The 12084-nt window shown below is 48.3% G+C and overlaps 1 protein-coding gene across 2 annotated transcripts in view; it reads left to right on the top strand.

Annotated features, from left to right (window-relative positions):
• The first annotated feature begins 333 nt into the window (after positions 1-333).
• Positions 334-12084, top strand: part of ADAMTS5 (ADAM metallopeptidase with thrombospondin type 1 motif 5) — a 47031-nt gene continuing 35280 nt past the window's right edge. The window contains exons 1-2 of one of the 2 annotated variants that reach the window (XM_036017545.1): positions 334-729; positions 1058-2912. In XM_036017545.1, coding sequence (XP_035873438.1) covers positions 1809-2912 — 1104 coding nt within the window. In that variant the 5' untranslated portion in view covers positions 334-729; positions 1058-1808. Of the gene's footprint in view, positions 2913-12084 lie in introns of both variants that reach the window. The other variant, XM_028505224.2, reaches the window with a different exon arrangement.

Consider the following 12084-nt stretch of genomic DNA (forward strand, 5'->3'; position numbering starts at 1 on the left):
TAAGCGGTTGTTTTAAGAAAGATAAATACAAATACCAGTATCTATCATTGAATCGTCACTTGGGCCGAAGGAGGAAAATTGGGGACACAAATTTGTAATATCTTTTTTTTTTTAAAATGAGCATAATTCCTTTCAAGAGTTAACTCCTTCAGGCCCAACCTTCTTAAAGCAAAGGAAGTTCCAGGCGTCCAGCCCCCACAAGTGACAAATTGTGGGGGCTGATGCAAAGCCCCGTTGAGGAGGGACGGTGCGGGGGCGGGGGCGCTGCGGCTCACACACAAAGACGCGGAGTTCCCAGTCCGCGGGCGGCTCAGCTGGGGGCACAACCGTGGTCTGGGCGCAGCGACGCGCCAGGAAGCGCCTGCAGCACTCTGGCTGCCCGGCCCCTCTGCTGGTGGCTGGGAGAAGTTAGTCACCGGGAGCCCTAACCCGGCGGGCGTTGGAGCGCGCAAACCCGGGAATGGGGAGGGAAGAAACTCGGTACCGGGACGGCTGGGAGGAGGCGAGAGGAGCGCGGGACCTGGGAGCGCCAGGGAAGCCGAAAGTGCTTCGCTGGTGCATGGAGTTGCAAGGTTTACGAGGCCGGAGCGCACGGGCGTGGAGAGGGGAAAAACTTGCGGCAGGAACTTCCTACCGAGGGAAAGAAAAGCAGGAGAGAAGGAGGCAGGGAAAGACTTGAAATGTCTCAGTAACTTTAAAAACACACCAAACACCCCTTCAGAAGATGAGGTAAGCCGACGTTAGCCAACCCCGATTCGTTGTGAAATATCAAACAAATCCGGAGCGCCTGTAGCTTTAAATAAGGCCAAGGAAATCTTCTGTTTTTCTTACCCAAATACTTTTCCCCCCTCGTCCTTGCTCCCTCCCTCGTCCCTCCTTCCACCTCGCTAGGTCCTTTCCTCTTTCCTGGTCTCCCTTTCCTCGATCACCCCCCCTCCCTCCTCGCCCGCCCTCCCCCATCTGATTAGGCGCGGACTCCGGAGGGTGGGAGTGGTGGGGGAAGCTCTCCCTTTAAGAGGCAGCTTGCAGTGACGAATTGTTGAAATTGCCATTGCAGGATGGCATGCCGCTATAAATTCATTGTTCCACCTCCTCGCATCTTCACAGCGCTCGCGCTGCTCTCCGCGCTCGCAGCGGCCGACTGGGGATGACGGCGGGCAGGACGACACTGCATCCGAAGGGACCCGGACGCGCCGCTTCACTGGCTCGCCGCAGGCCGCCCCTTGCATTTTTTCGTTTTAATTTTTATGGCTTTTCTCTCCCTCTCTTTTTTCTCCTCTTCCTGGTTGCATTAGAGTCAAGGAAACCCACAAAATAAAAAGAAAGTGGGCTCCGGAGCTTGGAATCCCCGCTGCCAAAGGGTCCCGGGCAGCGAGGGGGCGGAAGACGGAGCGCACCAGTTGCCCGCCGGGTGCGCCGCACCTTCCTTACTCCCCTTGGTGCGTCGATAGTGGCTGCATTTGGGAAGGACTTAGTGGTTTTTTTTTCCCCTTTTTCTCGTATTTGCTGAATCTCTCCAATCCGGCTTTTCTCTTTTTAATTTTTTCCCCTCTTTCCGGAGCACGAATCCAAACATTTTCCAAACCAACAAAGAAAAGTTCGCACGCTGGCACCGTGGCCTGGACAGGCTGGCGTTGCTGCTGGGTCCCCCTCCCTCCGACTCTTGACTCAACTTGCAAGCAAGTGTGTGTGTGTGTGTGTGTGTGTGTGTGCGTGCCCCCCTACCTCCCGCCCCGGTAACTTCCATAGCGAATAACAAATACCCATAAAGTCCCCGCCGCGCAGCCCCTCCCCGCGGGCAGCGCACTATGCTGCTCGGGTGGGCGTCCCTGCTGCTGTGCGCGCTCCGCCTGCCCCTGTTCGCGGCCGGCCCCGCCGCGGCACCTGCCCAGGATAAAGCCCGGCAGCCCCTGGCTGCTGCAGCGGCCGCCCAGCCCCGCCGGCTGCAAGGGGAGGAGGCGCAGGAGCGGGCCGAGCCTCCCGGCCACCCGCACCCCCTGGCGCCGCAGCGCAAGAGCAGCGGGCTCGTGCAGAACATCGACCAGATCTACTCCGGTGGCGGCAAGGTGGGCTACCTCGTCTACGCGGGCGGCCGGAGGTTCCTCCTGGACCTGGAGAGAGATGGTTCGGTGGGCACCGCTGGCTTTGTGCCCGCAGGAGGCGGGCCGAACGCGACCCGGCGCCACCGGGGCCACTGCTTCTACCGCGGCACCGTGGACGGCAGCCCCAGATCCCTGGCTGTCTTTGACCTCTGCGGCGGTCTGGACGGCTTCTTCGCTGTGAAGCATGCGCGCTACACCCTGAAGCCAATGCTGCGCCGGTCCTGGGCTGAGGCTGAGGCTGGGCGCGTGTACGGGGATGGATCCGCGAGGATCCTGCACGCCTACACCCGCGAGGGATTCAGCTTTGAGGCCCTGCCACCGCGCACCAGCTGCGAGACCCCCGCGTCCCCACCAGGGCCCCGCGAGCGCCACCCGCGACATGGCAACGCTGACCGACGCTGGACACTGGCTCCGCAGTTCCTGGACCAGTCAACTCCCTCCTCCGAAGGGGGCCAGGGACCACAGACCTGGTGGCGGCGGCGGCGCCGCTCCATCTCCCGGGCCCGCCAGGTGGAGCTGCTCCTGGTGGCTGACACGTCCATGGTGCAGATGTATGGCCGGGGCCTGCAGCATTACTTGCTGACCCTGGCCTCCATCGCCAACCGCTTGTACAGCCACGCCAGCATCGAGAATCACATACGCCTGGTCGTGGTGAAGGTGGTGGTGCTGGGCGACAAGGACAAGAGCCTGGAGGTGAGCAAGAACGCGGCCACCACGCTCAAAAACTTTTGCAAGTGGCAGCACCAGCACAACCAGCTTGGGGATGACCATGAGGAGCACTATGATGCGGCCATCCTGTTTACTCGCGAGGTAGGTCCAGCCGGGACGGGTGGCGCAAACACTGACGGAGGTAGGTCAGGGGGACAGCTTTACTGACCGCCTTGTTTCTCCCACAAAACCACCTGCCACTTAGGATGGGCTTAACTACTTCTTGAAGGAAACCCAGTTAGCCTCCAGCTCTGCTCCCCTCCTGAGGGTAACCCCAGAAGCCAACTCTCATCTTAAAGAACCATACCTGGTTAGACAATCAATCAATCAATCAGTAAACCAGGCAGGATGTTCTTGGTGGAGATACAGTGTCATAGATGCATATGACAAGAGGGGACTAAAATGCTTGGGGGACATGTAGGCAGCTCAGTGGGAAAAGGGGAAAGCATGTTTGTCTTTGAAATCAGGGACCTGCTTCTTCCCAGTGATCCCCAAACTAGGACTTGGTCCAGCCTAATGGAATGGGCTGGATGGTTCATCCATGTTGGTCACTTCTATCCATGACCCTCCTGTGTAAGGTCCATATACAATCTTACTGAGACCTCTTCCACGTTCCGTTGAGAGAAGCGTTCACCAAGGAGGGACTCTTTTCACTCTGGTTTCCTCACGAAGTTCGTGCATGTCCACCCTGGTGGAATTTCGTCCCTGGGAAGGAAAGGATTCAGAAGGTTGAGGAGGATATAGAAACCCAATCCTGTGAGGTTCCTTGGTAACGCCTTTGCACTGCCTGCTCCAGGGAAGGGTCACTTCCAGCTTACATTTTTTGGAGTTTTGGATGATGTTTCTGAAAGCCCCAGAGTGGAAAGATCTGGGCAAAGAGTCAAGATGTGGGGAAGCATGTTTTCCCAGGATTTCCTCTTTTAAGGAAGATGGTGACAGGAAGGAAAAGAGAGAGATCTTTACAGGCCCAGAGGTTCTGGGAAGAACACAGTCTCTATTTGCACAGTCATTAGACCACCATGGAGGTGTGACCTGCAGGCGCAAAGCTTGGGCGGGGTTTGAGGCTGGGAGCTCTGCACCTGTTTTCCCAGCTCTGCTCTGATTGGCAGTGAGGCCTCTCGGATGACTGGTGAGAATCACCTTCTAAAGCTCTTTCTTGAAGTGCTTGAGATGCAGGATAGATGAAGGACCAGGAACTTTGAAATATCATGCAAAATTATGGGATGAAATGGTGCGACCAGAGCTAGGATAGGAAATGTGATGATGGCTTGCAGGAGGTTTTAGAATCACAGAACTCCACCACCAAATTCTTGTGTTTTTGTGTTTTTTTTTTTTACGAAGGCACCCCCAGTATGAAGGGAAAGTGTTGATAAACTTGGGGTGGAGAAACACTTGTGGTTTATGGGGTAGACATAAATGTAAACCACATGGAAACGAGAACAGCAGAGGGCAGTAGTTGAGGGACAGCCCGGCAAGGACACCATGCTATGCACAATGGAAAATCCTTCTCGTGCAAGTGATCTCCTGGAAACCGTCCTGCAATTCCTCCGCACAGCATTAATCCTTGAAGCGGAAGAACATTCGTTGTGTAGCCTTCAGTATGAAGTTCTCCTGTGAAACTATTTCTTTCTTGTTTCGTTTCCAAGTTCCTTTTTTTTTTCTTTGTGAGCAACTTTCCATGTCTGGATTTCTTGCTTTGCTCCACCACAAGAGGCTGCCAAGAAGGAGGCTTCAGAGAGTTTATGGAAGGAAGTCCTCTAAAGACAGAGGAAAAAAATACTTTTGTAGGCAAGCTGTTCCAAAGAGTAGGTCATTTTAATGCTTGGCTTTCATTTTTTTAATACAAATGAACATTCTGTAATTTTCTAAATAAAAAATTAATAGACAACCTCATTACTTCTTACCACCTGCCCTGCAACTCTCCTAATTGCTTCCCCGAAAAAGGGAGAACTGGTCAGTGATACTAAATGACCTGTCTGTTGCTTTTCCTGGATTTGTTTTCAGTTTGGGTAGCTAGCATTTCCTATTTTCCAAGCTCTGAAACCTAGCAGTAAACTTTCAGTAGACAAAAGCAAGGAAGAAATAAATCAGCAGTTGATGTTAATTTTAATACGTGTTATAATAACGTGTATTTCACAAACTAGGCTATGCATGGGCTCTCCCTGGCCTCCTCACCAAGCAGATGCATGCTTTCAGTAAAGCAGTTGCCATTTAGTTTGTGGCTGGCCTTCTGGTGTATACATTGAACCCCATGAGAACCAAATATTCGAAAAGCATGTGTGTTATGAATGCCTGCATTTAATTTAAAAGAGTGCTATTAATTAGGGGACTGAAAAAAATATGATAAGACCCTTATGCAACTGGAGAGTAGTTCAGAAATGTAAAGTTAATCTCCACCTAACGCTTCAGAATGTGGAAAACACCCGCTAGACTAGAGGAGAAGTGATCTCAGCTCTTCTGTCCCGTGGAAATCAGATATCTCAAGACCTAAAGAAAAATGGTCACGGCTATTATTTTTTCAATGAGAAATACCCAGAGTTGGCACCAGGATCCTACTTTTACAACTCTGTTTTGATGTCAGAAATCCGTTGCTTAGCAGCCAGACGCCAAGCCATGAAATCCATGTTTTGATGGGCTCTGAGCTCCGTTCAAATTGTGTGTCCAGATGTCTTCTCCTAAATTACTTGTTTTCCAGGCACGCAGCGAATGTGTGAGGATATGTTTTCCACCCCTGTTTACTAGCGGAGGCCACCTTGAGTGTTGTGTCTGGGAGTCCGCAGAACAGTACTAGTAATTCATTTATCGAAGGAGCACGCTTCATTGTCAGGCCCGGACCCTGGCACTCAGTACTGTTCTAATTAGAGAAACGTTTGCACCAGTCCGTTTTCTGGCATAAGGACCATTTTGTTCATTCTGGAATGGCACTTATGCCGGAATTCAGAGCACTTTTGCCACCAAACAGCAGAAATCCAGTCCCCCCAGGACTTCATGGTGACTTCCAGAATCGTTTGCTTGCTCCTAGCTTCTTCTTTTAACGTAGTTTCCCGAAAGACAGACTTTTAAACCCATTTTGGAGGCCATGAGCTCTACTTGAGAAGCAAAAGCCTTGGTAACAAAATCGACAATGTTTAACATCTCCTAACTGGTATACCACCAATGAAAGCTTCACTCGTTCGTGGATGGAAAGCATTGGATTGAAACGGAACCAGCTGCGAGACTAAGCAATATAAAAGGTTCACTCACTGTCACTAATTATCAGTGGGCCAGTTAATGAGCAACTGTCTCCCAGCTAACACCTCCCTTTATAGTTCTGCCTTACAGCGCTGCGGTAGGGGCTGCACAGGTAGCATTTCTACGTTACCACCTGGGTTCTTGTTAGGTTCAGACAGTAGGGGGCCCTAGAGGGAGACTAGAAGCTTGGAGAAGGCAGAAAGAAGGATGGGCTTTTTCTTATTTGCTCGCTGAATGGATTGACGAAATCAATCTCATATTTGAGTTCAAATCCCATTGAAACCCAAAAGTGAACCCTTAGCAAGGATTTATAGCCCATAGGTCAACCCCAATCGATAAAAGGCAAAATAACTAGGAAATGGGAAGACCGGGACAGATTAAGCAGCTCTGGGTGACATTTGGGAAATGATTGACGAGTTGAAAGTTGCTAAGAGAGTCGATCCTGAGAGTGCTCACCACGCGGAAAAATCTGTAACTATGCCTGGTGGTGGATGTTAACTAGACTTGCTGTGTTAATCATTTCATGATGTGTACATATATCAAATCATTGTGTTGTACACTTGAAACTAATATAATGTTGTATGTCAATTACATAACAATTAAAAAGTAAATTGTGAAGAATATTCTGAAAAACCTAAAATCTGTTAGAGGCGATGGAGCACAATGCACAGAATCCCTTTCCTTGTTGTCTGGTGTAGTAAATATGAGCCAATAATGCTTTGTGTGGGCGAGGCACTCTTTTGGGGTCTGGAGGTGGCGAGATAGAAAATACCGGCCCCTCCCACCAGGGCCCATCCCGGGGAGAAGGAGCAGATACACGGGTAGGTCACTCTAATGTTGGGGAAACTGATAAACGCTACAGCTCAGCTATAAGCAAAGCCTGCGAAAGGAGAGGGGAGGGAACAATCCATTCTGCCCGTGGACATTTATACAGGCGTCACTGCAAATGTAGGATGGACTTGACCCTTGCAGGATGGTTAGGTTTCATTTGGAATCGGAGAGCTGTAGGTGAGCACTTTTTACATACTATCCATAATCATAAACAATTTTACAATCAATCCTTTCAACAACCGACAACCTTAGTAGCATTGCTGTCATTTGACAGGTAAGGACATTCAGACAAAGAGAAATAGAGCTCGTCTTTTCAGAGTTACAGCTGATGCATGACAGAGAGAGAAAGTAGTCTGGTCTACATCTAGTGGTCTCTCAACTAAAAATACTATCATTGATTTACTCAGATATTTAGTATGTTCCTAAGGGGCAGAGAGGGACTCAGAGGTTTGAAAAGTGACCCCTTTCCTAAGAATCCATTTGAGGACACAGACAAGGAAATGGGTCATTGTTGTACAGCATCATGACTTTTTCAAAAGACGTGGTCGTTAGAAATCATGCAAGTACATAAGAAGGTCACCTAACCCACCTGGTTCAATTCGGAAGAAAGGATAGGCGTTAGCCAGACTCATAAGGAGGAGACGGGCAGTGCAGATACCCAGACCATCATGTGCCATGGCCTAGAGGCAGCACGGCGCTCCTGTGGAAGGGAGGGGTTTGGATGTGATGAGACAGACACTATCAGAGTGGAAGCGTGGGAGATTAATCTAGAAAAGGCAATACCAGCCAAATTATAGGAGAAATTGTATGTCACGTGTATTAGTCTGCTTGGGCTGCCATAACAAAATAGTATAGATTGAATGGCTGAAACAACAGAAATATATTTTCTCCCTGTTCTGGATGTTGGGGATCTCAAGTCAGCCTTTCAGTCTGCTAGAGAGAGTTTTCTTCCTGGCTTGTGGACTGCTGTCTTCTCACTGTGTGTTCAAAGTCCTTGGGCGGAGTTCCTCCGGGGACTCAGGGGTAAGGGTGGGGGGTGGATGGAGACAGAGAGAGAAAGAAGGAGAGATAGAGAGAAATATCTCCTCCTTCGGGACACTAATCCTATCAGATCAGGGCCCCACTAGTATGATCTTACTTGTCCTTGATTCTTAATGACCTCCTTAGGGGCCGTATCTCCAAACACAATCGCACTGCGAATTTAAGGCTTCAACATGTGAATTTTTGGAGGGCACCCAAGTCAGTCCATAGCAGTGTGACAAAGAGTTTAACTTGGAAATGATATTCAAAGAATATCTATGAAAGGAAACAGCACTCACCAGAGGTATGTTCTGGAACAAGCCCACTGGCCTGTGTGGTTGTGTGGGTCCAGTGATCTTCAAGAGGACACTCAAGGTGGTCGAAATGAAAGCAGTGGCACCGGAAACAGAGAAACAGGGATCAGAGCAAGAAGTGTTAAAATGAGGTGGATGTGATCTAGTTCATCCTTTCTGGCAGAAGGAATACTGAGTCTGAGGCTGGGGCCAAAATTTTGATGAGATAATGCAGGACATAATGGACATGGACGCAATGGACCCTGAAGGCGCAGTAGGGGCTAACAGGAAGCTTGGGTTACATTGCGCAAGGTGGAATGGCAGGCAGGTGGTTGTGTCTTTTAAATGTTGGCTGAATGGAGGCCTCATAGGTCTGGGCTGTTTGCCATCCATGTACCACAAGATTTTAGCCACTTGTCTGTTGATGGGCACTTGGTCTGCTTCCATACCTTGTCTACAGTAAATAGCGCTGTGAGGAACACAGGGGTCCATGTATTCTTTTGCATTGATGTTTTGGAAATACCAAGAGGAACATTTTGTAAAGTATGTGATTGTTTAAGCACCATGCTGTATGTACACCTGAAACTTATACAAAATAATATTGGATATAAACTGTACTGGAAAAATAATTTTTTAAAAAGAAGGTCTAGGGTCTAAGAAGGTTACCTATCGTAGCATACAGGTAGGGAAGTTACAGGAGGCAATGGGACCAGCTTTGGATGACAGTCTAGTCAGGAAGAAAGAATGGGATGAATGAGAGAAAGGGGTCAGCTACAGGACACTTATGGTGGGTGGAGACAGTGACTTACAGTTACCTGTCAGATGTGGCAGGTGAGAGAGAGAGAGAGAGAGGCAATGTAATGATGGCACCAGCTTTCTTATCCAGCACTTCTGTATTCTTGTTTTCTGGAACATTTTTCTCAGTGCATTTTGTGTATTTAGTATACCTCTGCATTGTTGAGATTCACCAAACACACCATAGGGATAAAGACCCTGTTGTATTTTTGTTGAAAAAAAAAAAGAGGGACTTGCTTGACTGCGCACAGTTTATCAGTGTAAAGGACAAGAGTAATATCGAGAATAACATAGGTGACCATCTCCTAGTACCACAGCAAAGCAGGTTCAGCAACTGGTTTTTAGTCATCGGTTTGAATCGCAGTTATGCTGGCCTCAAGCCTCCCCCTTGGAATACTTCTTGCCCCTGAGCTTTAACTTCTCCGTCTGTAAATTGGAGTGTTTTGATTCAATACCGACACCCGTATACCTGGAAAGCCACAGAGATTGCTTGGTCCAAATTTCTCATGTTCATGATTAAGGAGTTTTGTCTCAAAGCGTATAAATGACTTATGTAAGGATTCTTATTAACAGAGTTTGAATTAAAAAGGAATTGACCTTCCATGTGTCATCTCTAATCAGCTTTCACTCCCGTTCTCCAAAACGATTCTTCAAGCATCTACCCCCCTCAAACTCCAGCTTTCCCCTCCCCTTCTTCCCCATCTTCTAACCGCACGTTTATCAGAGAAAATTTCCTGTCTTAGGACTCTGGGCCCAGCCTCTCCCTCCAGCTTCCCCCGGTTGCCCTGCACCTGACAAATCCTGTGGACTCCAGCCCCAGCAAACCTCTTGTCATTTCCAAAACAGACCCAGCCTTTTACCAGCCCCTGATGGATTCACCCCTCTTGCCTGATTAGAGTGCCCTTCCTCTGAGACTGTCAGGCTTCTGCTCACCCCTCAAGATCCAATTACCTCCTTCCAGACACCTTTATTGATTCCCCCAAAGAGCTGGTCAGTTCCTCTGCTACACCCCCTCCGCAATCTGTTCATCACAGCATGTCACAATCTGCTCCCCTCATAGCATATCTGCGTCGCTCACGGGGTCCTCATGTTTCTTAAAAGTCAGGATCAGCTTTTATTTTGGGTACCACAGTGTGAGCACTTAGTACAGTGTCTGGCAGATTGTGGGCACACCAGACCTGCTTGAGGAATAAATGCAATTAGATCTCTTGGCCCCTAATCCAACCGTGATCTTTGTGTGTGGTATGACTTGGTCGTATCCAGAAGCATGGGTAGAGATTGTATAACATGGGCTATTGTAGTAGTTAGACTCACAGACCCAATGAATGTAACCTCGACTGAGATCCAGATCAAGGCCTTTATTATTGGGGTAGCCGGAAAGCCAAATGGCACTTCCAGAATGGGACCCACAAGCACTGGGGAGTGTGGCGTGTACGTGTATAATGCAATGGCTAATACATGTTCCACTCCAGACCAACTCTTCTATCACTAACCCCTCTTCGTAGGAACTGGGTAGGCAGATGAATAGACACCTGAGGCTAGTTAAACCCTCTTCTACACCGTTCCCTTGCGCTCCACACGTGCCCATACCAGATGGTGATACCTGTAGAAACAGAAGCTGCTGTTCTTTAACTCCAGAGTCTCTCATACGAGGTGTCTTCCCTCCTCCTCGCTGCTGTTGCTGCAGCTGTGATGATATGGGCTCTGGTCCGCATGTGTTTTCCTTTAGCTCCTTTCCTGAGCACGTTTATGCTGCAGGAGAGACCAGTCTCCTGGGCCAGGCTGGAAATCCTGCAGCTCCCGTTACTGTTCCATGTCGCACGTTCACATTTGCTGGGTTGATTTTCCCCACCCAGGACTGGCCACTCCAAGTTGTGCTGTCTTCTCGGCACCTGCTTCTCAAGGTAGTGTAGTTTGCTGGCTCTGAGCGCTAACTGCAAGAATAGGTCTGGGGTAGCGTTAGTTCTTCTGAATTCTATGCTAAGTCACAGATATTGCCATATTCATGATGGCCATTCCTGCTGAACGGTTGCCATGCCCATGACCTCCCTCCCTGTCAAGTCTTCACTGGTCTTGCTGACCATCTCGGTTGTATTTTTGAATTAGATACAATATCTCCGTCTTGTCTCCTGACCGCTAGCCCACTGGTTAAATCTCTGTATGCTCTTGCAAACCTCACTTTTCACTAAACCTCCATTGCATTACTGTCTACCCCACAATGATAAGATATTGATCCTGAATAAAAAGAACCATCTTTAACATAACAAAGATATAACTTACTTTCAGATCTATACTAACCATGAAAAAAAACCTCTTGTCAGCACTTTTAATTCATTTACCTCTTTTGTGATTACTGTATGTGACTCACATTTCTTCAGTGTCCTCTGCCTCCAGATACAGATTAGATACATAGGTAGATAGATAGATAGATAGATGCTCTTGACCCAATAGTATTATTACTCCTACTGTGAATAATAATAAAAATTCATATAAATTTCAAATATGACACTGTAAATAGTGTCATAAATCACCACCAAAAAATGGACATGAGTGAAATGTGCCATAATTCGTAATAATTTGATGCACAAGTTGAATTTGAGTACATTGGAATGCACATGGGATCACAAAGAAATACAGGCACTTATTGTCATCTAGCCCATAACTGGGCTTCCAAGGTTTGGGACCGTGTGAATGAAATGGAAAGTTTGCCAGTTTACATAACTGTAGTTACAGAGATATAGAGAGGGTGGCTGTGTCATCAAGGGTTTCAAGCAATGCGTTGTTTTTTAAAATAGCTGCTTCTGTTCATCATTTTGTCACATGCACGCATTTCCATGGCAAAGGGCCAAGTGCATCTAATGCAATTCAAGGATGACAAGGGGGACTGATGGCCTCTATGAGTGTCTGATGAGATGGTAAGAAGCCCAGTTTAGACCTTGCTCAGGGCAGGAGGGCCATGTCCGTTTGCTGTGTGTGGCTCTTAGAGCTTATTAACGAAGTAGGACGAAGAAGGAGAAACAGTTCTTGGACTTTATTATTCTACTTGAAGATAGTGAACCCCAAATTGTGAAGATAAACATAAATCTTGGTTTGAAAACCTATGT

Source organism: Phyllostomus discolor, chromosome 2 (genome assembly GCF_004126475.2).
Source record: "Phyllostomus discolor isolate MPI-MPIP mPhyDis1 chromosome 2, mPhyDis1.pri.v3, whole genome shotgun sequence".
Classification (NCBI taxonomy): Eukaryota; Metazoa; Chordata; class Mammalia; order Chiroptera; family Phyllostomidae; genus Phyllostomus; species Phyllostomus discolor.